The 13,824-nt window shown below is 36.3% G+C and overlaps 1 protein-coding gene across 4 annotated transcripts in view; it reads right to left on the bottom strand.

Moving 5' to 3' along the window:
* The window catches only part of TRIP11 (thyroid hormone receptor interactor 11), a 31,761-nt gene extending 21,171 nt beyond the window's left edge, over positions 1 to 10,590 (bottom strand). For all 4 annotated transcript variants that reach the window (XR_014618517.1, XR_014618518.1, XM_084288129.1 and 1 more), the window contains exons 1-9: positions 10,287 to 10,590; positions 7,877 to 7,953; positions 6,089 to 6,199; positions 4,425 to 4,697; positions 3,514 to 3,582; positions 2,643 to 2,808; positions 1,538 to 1,903; positions 888 to 928; positions 320 to 415 (exon numbers count right to left, since the gene is read on the bottom strand). Coding sequence is in view for 2 of the 4 variants with exons in the window: in XM_084288129.1 (XP_084144255.1) it covers positions 320 to 415; positions 888 to 928; positions 1,538 to 1,903; positions 2,643 to 2,808; positions 3,514 to 3,582; positions 4,425 to 4,697; positions 6,089 to 6,199; positions 7,877 to 7,953; positions 10,287 to 10,425 (1,338 nt within the window). In the remaining 2 variants the exon portion in view is untranslated. The remainder of the gene's footprint in view (positions 1 to 319; positions 416 to 887; positions 929 to 1,537; positions 1,904 to 2,642; positions 2,809 to 3,513; positions 3,583 to 4,424; positions 4,698 to 6,088; positions 6,200 to 7,876; positions 7,954 to 10,286) is intronic.
* Positions 10,591 to 13,824: the final 3,234 nt, after the last annotated feature.

Here is a 13,824-nt window from a genome sequence, read left to right on the forward strand (position 1 = left end):
ACAAGTAATATCCCAGGTACCGGATAACTGGTATCCACACTGAGCGCATTTGATAATTCCTCAAAAGTTTACTCATGTTTCTGTGCAATAAAAAAGTTATGCAATATTAAAAGTGGAGAAACTTAAAATAGCTGTACACTAAGATGTTACGCTTGACTGGTGTGTTCATCCAACTACAACAATCAATTTAATATTAACAACATTTAAATGAAAAGTAAAACAGTACTACATGCCAGAAAGGTGTTTGAATATTTTAATATTTTTTCTATACAGCATGAAATAGCTAAACAACACTGTCCAGAAAATCTAGGATACATACCTTTTCTTTTTTAAGTTTGATGTTTTCTTCTTTAAGAACCTGTAGATCTGGTGTAAATGCCTGCATATCTTTCCCCATATGAGTGAAACTGTCGGCCTATAAAAATAGAAGGAGTGTTTAAATAGTGGAATACTCCAGGTAAAGATCCAGAGCATTTAAAAAAACACAACCTCTAACTAGTCTTTACTAATAAATATTTATCAGTGAAGGACCATGGATGAATAAATACCTCTATGATATGAACACAGTTTTACACTAAAATATTATCCATCTAATAATTCAAAGGGAAGTTAACTTACAATTAATACTTGAAAAATATGATACAGCAGCCTACATAAGAATGTGATAGGTGCAACTTTACTAGTTTTCTTCAACAGAATATGCTGTGGAGTTTCTATTACTTCTGATTTCCACATGCAATTATAAAATTAATTTAAAACCATTGCCTCCATTACAAGATTATAAATAAGTGTGAATGCTCCAAAAACATATACTGCCAAGAACATGTTTTCTATCAGTTACTACTGTTATGAACCGTTTTGGCTTCTTAATTTAGAAATTACTTTACCTGATTGAAACTTGAAAGTCTTGCTATTTCCTTTTCTGCTTCTATAAAGGAAGACAGAAATAATATAGTTTTACTACTTTCTAAACAATAACAACACAACCCAAAACATCCTCCTACCTTGTCCCAGCAGAACTCTACTGCTCAAAAGAGAATAGTTTCACAGCATTTTGTGACAAGATTGTATTTTTTTTTTTTTTAAGAAACAGTGCTGTAAAAGATTCAAATGCAGCATCAATCAACAAAGTGAAGCAGGGCATTACTTACACAACTGAATCCACTTATGCCAACTTAAAGTATTGCCTAAGTGCTACACTGTGGTACCAAAGATTTTCTACATGAAGACATGACTCTAAAACAGATAACCTACAGTATTTCTTTAAAGACCAGTAACATTAGACTATCAGCTGCCATACATGATTACTACTGGAAACAGAAACCCCCACGTGAATCATGCTAATCCTAATTAGGCTCTCTTTTCTGCTTGCCCTTATCTCAGTGGACAACCTTTATTTAAAGCAGCAGCTTTTAAAGGTACATATTCACTTACTCAATTCCAAATCCTTGAAACAAATTCTGAGCATTAAAGTTGGAAATATGTGAAGATATATTAAAAACACAAACAACAAAATAAACCCACATCATCTTTGTACCTAACAGTGCTTGCTGTAGTCTGACGACATCTTCTGGTAGCGTTGTCTTGGATTGGAACTTCTTCTCCTGTTCTTTCAAGAGAGCATCTTGCTCTGTGACAGAACTTTGAAGTACAGTATAGTCAGATTTTAGACTTTCATATTCCTGGGTTATTTGTATTTTTTCTACCTTTAACAATTCTTGATCTTTCAAAAGAATTTTGTTTTCTTCTTTGGCGGAAGATAATTTCTGATTTAATCTTCTTATTTCATCCTCTAGGTCTTTTACAATTTGCAAGTCTTCTACTTTTCCTCCTTCTAGATTCTGAGCACTCTTTTTCTGTTCACCAGTTTTAGAGCCATCCACAGCATCAGTGCTTACACCATCTAAAAAGCAAGAGAGATCAGGTTTGCAATACTAACCCACTAGCAACTTTTAAGCAAAGTTAATTACACTCCTATAGTACCAAACAAAGACATGATCATCATCAACAGACAACTAACATAAATAGAACTAACATTTGAAGCAGTTATCATGTATGTGAATGATCTGATAAACAGCTCTTCAAGTACTTACAAACTCCTTTGTTCAAAATGGTTTTAAAAGGTGTTGCAAGACACATAGTTCAAGATTTAATTAACATATACCTAACCAGAAAGCGCAGGTAAGATTAAAGACACTAACTTATTAAGACATTGAATCTGTCAGTTTTCTAAAATTAATACAGAAGAGACCCCCAACTGACCTAACTTTTTGGGGAATATGAAGTACCTTCAAGATATAACAAAGGCTCTTTGTAAGAACAACTTCTACAGTCTAATCACGCCACAGACATACATGTGGTCCTTATGGCAACCTTCAAGCTTTTCATCGAGTAACCCAACTGTCAGATGGTACTTCTCCAAAAAATTCAGGCATTCAACCCAACCACATTGAATTAAAGATACCAGGACATGTGTCACCTTAAGTATAAGACTGAACTGAAGTTGAAATGCAAATTTCTAAACATAATCAACTTAATATTTACTACACTGCTACTACATACATATTTGATACTTTAACCAAAATTCACTGCATATTAAACCAGAAAGTAATCTCAAAAAGCAAGCATGTGGTAACAAAGACCTTGCTGTAACTGATTCTCAAGTTCTTCAATTCGCTCTTCATATTCACTCAGCTCTTCTCGATGTCGACGAGTTATCTCTATTAGCTTTTGTCTGTGTGCATCCTGCAATACTGAAAGTTCATGTTGATGTTCATCTATTTCTTGACTTAAATTCTGTTTAAGCTCCTAAAAATATTGTTAGAGAAACAGAATGGTAAAATACAGTACAGAAGCTCTGGAAAGAAACAGTACAAAAGAAACAGAAGTTTTCCCTAGTAAAATCAAAAGATTTATTAAGAGATTTCTCATAGAAAAGGCCAAGTTTTTTTCTAAACATTTAAAAAGTCATTTGTTTAAAAATATATTTTTGCAAACAGTATGCACTAGACAACTACACAATGGCAAATATTAAAAAAGGATAGCATAAAGATTACAGTATAAGAAGTGGATACAGCAGGACATTTCTAATAACCTTCATGGAAGACTTGAAGATTTGTTTTTTGCATCTTCAATGAAAGAAGAGCCAGGTGTTTATGAAAAGGGAGGAAAAACTACTTGGTGTATCTAAAATTCAGTCTCAAGTAATCAATATCTTGTAAAAGCGATTTGCCCTCATAAATGCTAATGGCTTTCTTTTAATCTTAGATACTATATACATGAAATTATATAAACACCCTCACTTTCTCAGAATACTTGGCCATGTTTTGAAATTTAGCACAGCAACATTTCAACCAGTAGTACAAATACATGTCCACATGCATTTTTAAACAGAGAAGATGTAACTGCTAGTGTTATAAACATTTTTAACTTGTGCATGTGCAAAACCATCAATACAAAACCATCAATAATACAGCATAAGCTAGGACTAGGTTGTCAAAGGTGTCATCTTACCTTAATGGTATTTTGCAGCTTGCATATTTCACTTTGTTCAGCAACATTCGTCCCTTGCACTTTGGAAGACTGAGAAAAGAAAAATTACACCTCCATGTGATCACGATTAATACTCGTTTTTCAAGTAAGCACATCCTCTTTTGGTAATCAAAGGTAGAAAACAACAAAGGTAACATGAAGTAAATACGAAGCTTCTAACGTGAAATAAAGTTCAAATCTATGCTGAAAACACACCTAGAAAAGTGTATTTTTTAAAAATAATAATTTTCTATTGATTTTTCTTTTTATTAGATGCAAATGTAAAATTATTGGTGGAGGAGAAGTAGGGACATGACACTATTGCACCTAGTTACACAAAGCAACAGGATTGCTTAATTTTACTCCTGTATTTCCATGTAGAGCAAGTACTATCTCTGAAATCAGGCTACAGTTGAGAAATGATGACTCACACAACAGCCTGAAAGCCTTTCTTGCATCCACAGACCATAAAGTATAACTGACATATCAAGAATTGTGATACTATCTAGTACTTTTGATAGCATCATGTTGTCAATAAGCAGTCGATATCACAGATAGTTAGAAGAAAAGTGTTTCTTTGAAAGGCTCCATAAAAATGAAACCCTGAAGTAGTATTAATATTTTATGTGAACGTTTATGACAAGCTTTTCCTTACTTGACAAATCACACTTGAAAGCATCACAAAAAGGCATTGGGAAAACATTTACGGAATGTGTCCCTAGTCATGTAATGGCAAAAAAAAAATTAAAAAATGACTAAGATCATTAGGTTTCAGCTCTTCCATCAAATCATGTTGCTTCTATAAATTTTACAGCATGAAGTTATAAAGACACCAGAAACACCAAATGCAATGAAAATACTAATTTGGAGGGGAAGACAGAGGGAAGACTCACCTGTGCAATCTGCTTCCAGTGGTCCACCTCAGATTCAAGCCTAGAAACTTGATTGGACAATCTGTTTATTTCCTGCTGAGACCAGATTAGATCTCCAAAATCCATGTCATCTCCTTCAAAACCTGAGGAATGCCTAACCACTGGAACAAAGGAAGCTGACGTAGTAGCTGGTTGCAAACCAGCAGCTGACTGTGATGACTGAGCAGCCGTCTGTACTTTCTGCAATTGTTCCTGCAGTGCATTCTGTCTAGCCTTCAGATGGCTGATTTCCACCTGAACATATAGAATATAATGCATTGTTTCAGTAAGAATATCAAAATATACTCTAATGAAATAATATATACTAATATATATATTATAGTATAGACTATATATATAGTCTATACTATAATATATATATATTACTATACTATAGTATATATATTATAGTATATACTATAGTATATATATTATAGTATATACTATATTATATATAGTGTGTATATATATATACACACTATATATAATATAGTATATACTATAATATATATACTATAGTAGTATTTATAGTATATTAGTATATACTAATAATGAAATAAAATATACTCTTATGAAATATTAACCAACCAAACATCGCCCTCCCAGCATAAATTACTGGTCTCTTCCACTAAAAAAATAAAGGAAGAAAAACCCTTCAACACTCTCCTAATGGAGAAAAGCAGTCTTAGCTGATATGTTACAAAGCATCTCACACAAGGTACATATTAAAAGTGTTAATACTTTTTAGTTAAGTATTTCAACACCTACTTCCATAGAGGTTTTTCAGCAGTCTAGATACCTATGTACTATATCAAGATTCAAGGTAATAGGCTGTCCAAAAAAAAACAATAATAAAATATACGTTTAAAGAGTTTGTTCAAATATGGAAATTAAACTTGGCATTATAAATATTATTTACATTATATTTGATTTATTTTATGCTCAACCTTTCACTATATTGCAAACTTACTTACACTAAGCTAAAATTAGCTGCATGCAATACTCCCATAACTACTCTGTTATATTTTATGAGCAGAATTCTACACATCTCAAAATTCTGCTTCCTCTAGTTCCCCTATGTGTTTACAAATAAAGCAGAAATAAAACTCATTTTGTGTAATATTCTAGGCATAGCGGCAACTGTCTTCATTTAAAAGGCTACAAAAGCTCATGTTATACAGCAGGTGATAAAACTGGTGTTTACACCAAAGTTGCACTTTCTCAAATTATGAAAGGTAGCTGTTTCCTTTAATTGTTACTTTAAGATAAATAATTACAATATTAACAGACAATGTAACTGTTTCAAAGGAGTTTGCTCCCAATGTTTTCCTTAAAAAAGGCAATTGACCTAGAAATACAAAGCAGTTAAAAGTATCATTTCTCAGTGATTACAGAAACAAAAATTCTGATACACACATGATATTCCCAGTTTTCTCTTTCCTCACTTATCTCCTGGCAGCACTGCTTACTTTACGTGATTCAATGAAATTTATGTCTTGGCCTCTCAGTGTCTATATTAATAAACAACCAATCTATAACAGTACATTTACAACTGACACTTCAACTGAAAGGCCACAGACACTATAACAGAAAAAAACAACATAATGCATATTGGACATACTTACACATGTTACTCTGTATCATACCTCTTTCTGTTGCAGCTGATTTCGGTACTCTATAGTTAACTGCTTTACTTGAAGTTCTGCTGCTTCATGCTTTTCTTCTAAATCACTGCAGATTTTTTTCAGTCTCTCATTCTAGCAAAAATGAGAAATGGATGTTAGTAAATTCTGAATAGTTCTTACAGAACTAGAAAAGCAGAAGCCTGCTGAACTGTAAAAAAAAATAAAAAAAAATTATTTAAATATATAGGTTTTTCACATATTTGACTCAAAACGCACAGTAAATCTAACTTCCATGTGTGGTCCTAAAATCACGTTCACACCCATGAACTTGATTTTGTGGTCCAAAAATGGACCACTTTCCATTTTTGTATGACATGGCCGTTTACAGTAGTCATAAGTGCCAAGAAGAAAAATTCAAGGCTGAATTACATGTGAAACTTAAAAATAGCCATAGAGCATTAATGGTAGCTAAGATCCATACAGACCATTATTCTGACATTGGTCAACAGCAAATAACAAGAGTCTAAAAACAGAAGCAGGAAACTGTTACTTCCCCAAAATACTATCTAGCTTTTCAACGCTCTTGAGAGCAGATGACATACACTGAGGTGGTTGGTTTACAAAGAGTCATAAGGCCAACAGTCCTTTGAAGGGCACATGGGATTTGCAAGCAGCCTTGGAAGAGCACAAGCATCTGCAGCTATATCAAAATGACTACACTGACAACAGAAAGAAAACTGCATCAGGGTGGGGGAAACACATTCACCCATCTTTAGTGCCTGCAACAAAAGACACGCTGCCAAGCATGACAAGGCATCATGGAGATCTGCGGGAATATATATACGTGTCCTTCCCCTGTGGTGGCCCATAGAGTGCTGTGCTCTGCACCTGCAGCTACAACAGCCCTGATATAGCACCAACACTTTGCCTCTTGCTGAGTAGGGCTAGCACAAGAACAAGACTTTCTCCAAACCCCCAGAGACAGCAGGCTGGGGGTAGGCAAGAGGTAGAGAGGGGACATCGCCAGGGCAGCTGACCTAAACTGACCAAAGGGATATTCTATGCCATATGGTGTCACACTCAGCAATAAAAGATGGGAAAGGAGAAGAAGAGGGGGCGGTCTCGTTATGAAGACATCTGTCCTCCCGAACAACTGCTACACGTATTGAGGCCCTGCTTCCTGGGACATGGCTGAACATTGCTCATTGATGGGAAGTAGAGGATAATCTCCCCACTTTTCTCCCCACTCTTTGCTTCCATACAGCCTTTGCTCGTTTTACCCCCCTTTCTTTTCCCTTTAATCAAATTATCCTTATCTCAACCTGTGAGCCTTTTTCTTTCCATCATACTTTCTCCCCCTCTTCTTTTGAGGAGTGGAAGTGAGAGGGTTGTTGGTGGAGTTAGCTGCCCGGCAGGGTAAAACCACCACCATATGAAATACAATAAACCAATTAACCCTTTACCAACTAAAATTTACCAAAACTTACAAGAATTTTGCATTTGCAAGCTTTTCACAGCCAGAGTCTACTGCTACAGTACAAGGCCCCACGATGAGTAGGAACAGTTGCAGAATACACCAGTGAGCACAAGATGAAAGCTCACACCACATGCATATTCCTATAAATATATTTGTCCCCCTGACTGTGATGGCAGTTAGCAAAGAAAAGAGATGCATTCTAATGCCACTGTTACCCTTGTTTCTAGTTCTTCCCAAAGCTGAGCAACTTTGATGCAACATTTCATCTTTACCAGAAAAAAAATAATAATAATTATTGTTTTTAATTACAGTAATGTTTCAAGATTTCTTACTTCGGACTTCAGTGCTGCATTAATACTTTCTATTTCTCTGAGTCTGGAATTGGACACATGTAGCTCTGTTGCTGCATCTGTAAGAAAAGGGAAAATTTTCATTTTCATTAACCAACTCTTAATGTGTTGAGCAGACATTACTTAAGAGCACAGCTATTAATAAGTATTTTTTTCTTTAGACCGCTTTAATGTTCATTCCTATGTAAATACCAATAGCTGCTTTTATCTGACCACATTATTTTTCAGACCAGAATCTTTTTGAACCTTATTTATTTCTCCCTCATTTAGTCTTTAAGTTGGATCACAAAACTAATGGCAAAAGTATGGAAATAAGCTTTAAAATAAGTGAATTGAAAAAGTTTTTACTTGACTGTTGTGTGTCACGGAATCAGTTTTTCATTCAGGACTTTGCTCCTGACATGACTGTTGTGCGTGATTATTTCTCAATAATTTCATGTGAAGGTTCAAAAAAAGAATTAGCTCCATAAGGTACACACAACAGTGACTAACTAAATTTAGTCAGGAAAACAAAGAAACAAAACATAACAACAACAACAAAAAGCACACAACAAAACGCCAATCCTTCCTGCCCTTCCATATGGAAGGGGAAAAACCTATAAAACTCACTTTCATTTACAAAGGCAAAACAATCTGACCATACCAATTTATCCAACACACACACACAAAACAAACAAACAAACAAAAAACCCAACACGTTATTCTCCCCCTGGATCCTTGTCCTCTAAAGATCAACTTTCTTCAAATAATCTGTTTACCAATTAAGTAGGACATAGGAGTAGTAAAAATAGAACATTTCCTTTTATTAATGAAACATAATTTATTGGCCATAATGAAACCTTGACATTTTTTGTAAAAACTTGAAATAAATAGAATTGTGCAACTAAATACTGTATTTTATAATTTCCTATGTGATGCTTAACACTGATGCTGCTTAAGTGCTGCAGAGGCTGTGTTACACCCATAAAAACTGTTTAATTGAAGATGGGAGTGTCTGCAATCCACAAACACCTTCATTAGTTTGGCTGGCAAAGTAGCAAACGTAAGAGATAACATTAAGAATTAGGATAAAAAGGAAGGAAAAGAACTACTTGAGAAGCGTTCTTTAGGCCACGTGGTGTATGAAAGTCTTTAGAGAGTGGAACACTTAGATGCCACTGGATTTTTACCTCCCCAGGTCAGTAAGCCTGCTGCCCCATAACAACATACTCTACCCTAAAATTGTTAAGAAATGGAAGCTGTTCACAGCAGCACCTAGCAGTGTCTCCCAGCACATCTGAAAGCAGCTACTGAATGCCAACTCTGTCCTGCATCAACTGAGGCACAGATCTGTGTATCAGAATCAAAATTCAGATTTTAAAACCTGAAAACAAAGACACTAGATGACTACATGGTTTATCAGTGTAAAGTTAAGATTCCAAACTAAATCAATACGGATTTGGGAATTTAAAATAATTCAAAGCATATCCTTCAGAAAAGCAAGAAAAAGGTAACTTCTCGATTAGAATAAATCTCTCTCTTCTAAGCATTTTACACATAGATAAAAACACCCATTTGTATCAGACCACTAGTGTCACACTGCTATCAAGATTTACACAATGCTTGCACAACGTTTCACAGCAGTGGAGCTACGGACAAGGCACAGTTGTTTAAATCCACGTTCTAAGGGGAGCATTCACAAGCTCTCCGTGGTTGGTATCCTTAACACTTAGTTCCGAACAATTGCTTTTTCCAATAAATTGTAGTTTTGGGATGGCAAATAGTTGTGATTTTAACCTACTGATACTTATCAGCATTTTATATGATTGCTTTACTATAAAAATCATAAGTTTTACTCAAATACTCCTATTAGAAAAGCATTACTAAAAACAGAAAGAAAATTATTTAGTCTAGAATAAGTTTATTATGACTTTACTGAACATTGTCCTCTGATGTCTCAGCTGTTTTGTTTTGACTTATTGTTTGTTTAATACCAGCCATGCTAGCCTCTAATCTCCGTACGAGGCCCACGATCCCCTGCTTGGCTGTACAAAACCTGCCTGCCCTGCCGAGACAGGAGTAACAACACCTCGGAAGCCCTGGACCTTCGCCCGTGGGACACGTCAGACCCGAGATAAGGGCAGTGGCAGCGCAGCTCGGCAGCGTCACGGAGCCACGCTACAGCAGCTCGTAAAAACGGCGGCTCCGATAAAGCAGACAAACACGGCGATGACCGCCCTGTGCTGTCATCGGTGCTGGGCGCTCCACGCCGCTCAGAGGCTTCAGACAACAAACCTCTAAAAACAAAAACGCAAACAAAGCGAGCCCAGGCACCGCGCCGGCCGCCCGGGGGGCTCCCCGAGGGGAGGATGGCTGCGCCCCCCCCCCCCCGTCCCCGCCCGCCCCCTCTTACCGCCCACTTCCTCGGCGCCCTCCAGCAGGATGTCCTTGGTGAAGCTGGAGAGCTGCCCGGTGAGCGAGGACAGGCTGCCGCCCACCTGCCCCAGCGACTGGCCCAGCCCCGAGCCCAGCCCGCCCAGCCACGACGCCATGGCCGGGACCGCTCCCGGCCTCCTCCCTCAGCAGCGCCGCGGCCCCGCAGCCGCCTGGCCGGCCGGCAAGGGAGATGGCCGCCCGCTGCCCCCGGGGGCCGAGGCTCCCTCAGCGCAGCGCTGCCGCCCACCCCCCCTTCGCCTCAGCGGCTCCTCCCGGCCACCGCCGGCGCTGCCACCTCGACGGCCGCCATCACGGCTCCGCCCCCGGCACCAGCGGGGCGGCCGCAGGCGGGCACAGCGCCCCCGGGCGGCCCGGCGGGGCCCTGTGAGGGACGGGGCCTGCCGGGCGGGCTGCTGTAACTCCAACCCTGACGGGTGTATGAAGTGCAGCTTTTTTAGTTCGATGTTTACCACCTTTGTATTTATCCATAGTCACAATCATCTAGTAGTCATCCACTTGAGATCTATTTCTATCTACAATAAAAAATATGCGGAATTAGAGTACCTAATTAGTGTACCTTCTATACAAAATTCGGGAAGGTATTAGTACTGTGTTACAGTATAAAACATAAACACATAACTAAATTGGTTTTGCTAATTTAAAAAATTGCTTTTAATAGAGAATTAATTCTCCCCTATTAAGAGAAATGCCAAAAGTAGAGAGCCCAACAACCAAGCCAGCATCTCCTGCACTTTGCAGTGCCTAGAACATCCTTTAACATAGTTCATCCTAAAATAAAAAGTCTGTATGACATAAACAACCCTTCTTTTCCAATCGTCTGTGGTTAATTCCTTTTCAGAGAAAACTTTTAACACGTTTTAAATAAGATGAAGGATGTAATCCAAACTTAAAAATATTTATAGATGATATAAACAGCTCCTGTCACCCTTCATTTTATAAAGCTAAAGAGAGAAAGAAGTCAACAAAATAGCACGGAGTTGTTTGTTAGTTTTTTCCCCCACTTCTTAAAATTATGACTCGGAGGTGTTATGTGCATTAATCTTGAAATAACAAATGAAAAAGAATCAGTGATGAGTTATTAGCAGGAGAAAACTAGCCAACTGCTAACATATAAACATATATACTGATCCAAAGCCCACTGATACCAAATTTGAGATTTTAATGTTTAATGCTTCTGCACCCCATATATGCAAATAGTAAGGTCAAGAGAGAAACATTACACTGTCACTGTATTTATTTTAAAAAAGTCAAATACAACCTTACTTTTGTATCTATTTAAACAGAATTTTCAAACTATTTAACTGCACTACTATTTTCCATTCAAAACAATGACAAAGCATTTAAGCTTTCTGTTTTAAAATGTTTTTAGTATCACATGCTTTATATACAAAAAAAAAAAAAAAAAAGAAAAAATATACAGAAATCTAATGCCAGAAGCATGATACTGAGAGTCTCAAGATGAAAAATCTACTACTGAAAATGAATTCTAACATACAACTGTCAGGCGTGAGAGGAACAAAATTATTCCCTTAGGAAATCCTAATTCCATACTGTTCTGTACATAAGGAGGTTTCATCTAGCAAAAGATAGAATTTTATCAACATTTGCATAAAGACTATCAAAGTTTCCCTCCTTTCTTGCCCAGTACCATTTAAAGAATTACACCTCTTGTAATGTAAAATCGTTTTTATAAGTTCCCCCCTTCTGAATTTGCAGTGGCTGTGCTAGGGGGAAAAAAACAAAGTGCAACACTTATTTATTTTTCTTAAAGTAAATAATGTAAAAGCATTTTGATTTTGTGAAAGCAGGTGAAAAGACAGGTGGACTTTAACATATCCTGAATAACTAGAACTGGACAAGGAGAAGTATATTAAATACTGAAGCATTTCCTCAAATCTCCAAATGCAAGTAAGGCAAAAAGTTTGTATGCAGGTTAAAAAATGAAGTTTATTGTGAAACACTTTGCTTTCAAGATAAGAAGTTGGATACAAGAGAACTACTCATTTGAATATAAAGAATTAAATATTTGGACTGTTTATACAGTTTAAATATATTAATATGAAGACCATCAATATGGTTTTAACTCGAAGAACTGATCATGTGCATGTGGTGAGAATAGATTATCTCTTGGAGTTTAGTTTTTTTTTTTTTTAACAATGTTTTATGAGTAACTATGAAGATTTCCTAGAAGTTAAGCTTATTTAATATAGCACAGTACTGGCTTGTAACATAAACAACCATTTTATGCCTAGGCCCCTAAAAAAGCTTTGTACTTTTCTCGGCTTCTTTTTTGGAATCTTTTAAAGCCAACTTTAAAGCACGTGGTGATAATAATTGTGCATCAATAATATTTACAAATACGAGTTCTGGTGCTCCCTAATTCCTTTCCCCATAATATTTCTCACTAAGACCCGTTTGTACATTTTCAGCAGCATGTTTGAAATAGTTCCTTTGAAATAGTTCCTAAATACTTGAAAAATCTCAAGACTTCTCCAAATAAATGCAACACTTTTTAATTAAAAAAAAAAAAAAAAAAAAAAAAGCCTTATCAGCTTTGTAATAAAAAAAAGCAGCTTGGAAATAACAATACTTGTCTGAGATAGGGAAATAATACTGCTTGTTTATGCAGAAGTTATTTTAAGCACAGTCCACCACCCACCATTTTATAAATCCATAATAAATGAAGTAGTCCGATATTAAAACACAGAGACATAACTTTGTGTTGGTAGTACTCCAGCTGAGAAATCTATACACGCCTTGCAGTGTGAAGCCTACACAGTAATGAAGTATGAAAAAGTATCAGAAGCACATGCTAGCTGAACATTACATTTCAACTTGCTACTTTTGTTTTGTTGGAGATGTTCAAATGGCACAGAGCCCAAATGTAGGAGGAGAGTAAGCCAGCGGTATATCAGATTAGTTCTAAGCCCAGAAAAAAGTGACAATTTATATAGTTCACATATATATAATACCATGCGTAACAAGAACTGTATTCAGGCATGACTGTATTAAAATGCTTTTTCGTGTTGCCTTCATTGCAAAACCACAAAAGCAGTATACAGAATTATGGAACTAATTGTGGAAGGTATCTGGCAAGTATCACTCATTCCCCCCTTACACCTTTGACTTCTACAGGCAGAAAACCACAAATTATGTTGGATAGACTGTGAGGAAAACAGTAAACATCTGTTTGATGAAGTATGAATTTCCCTTGAATATCATATCACAATTACAAAATTGTTTGTTGTTGTTGTTTTTTTTTTTGTTTTTTTGTTTTTTTGTTTTTTTTTTACAGTAAGACTTTGGCCTAAAGCTACAACATGGGGAGAAACAATCTTTCAGCTTCAATAGGAATACGTTCTAAATTAGTAAATATTGTATTTATGAACATAGTTTGGACATGTTGAGACATATTTATCATTAAAAGAATGAACACCATGAAAGTGAGATCAGATTTTTTTTTTTTTATTTTATTTTATTGACAGCTTCTTGGC

Source organism: Netta rufina (assembly GCF_964035555.1).
Source record: "Netta rufina genome assembly, chromosome: 5".
In the NCBI taxonomy this organism is placed as follows: Eukaryota; Metazoa; Chordata; class Aves; order Anseriformes; family Anatidae; genus Netta; species Netta rufina.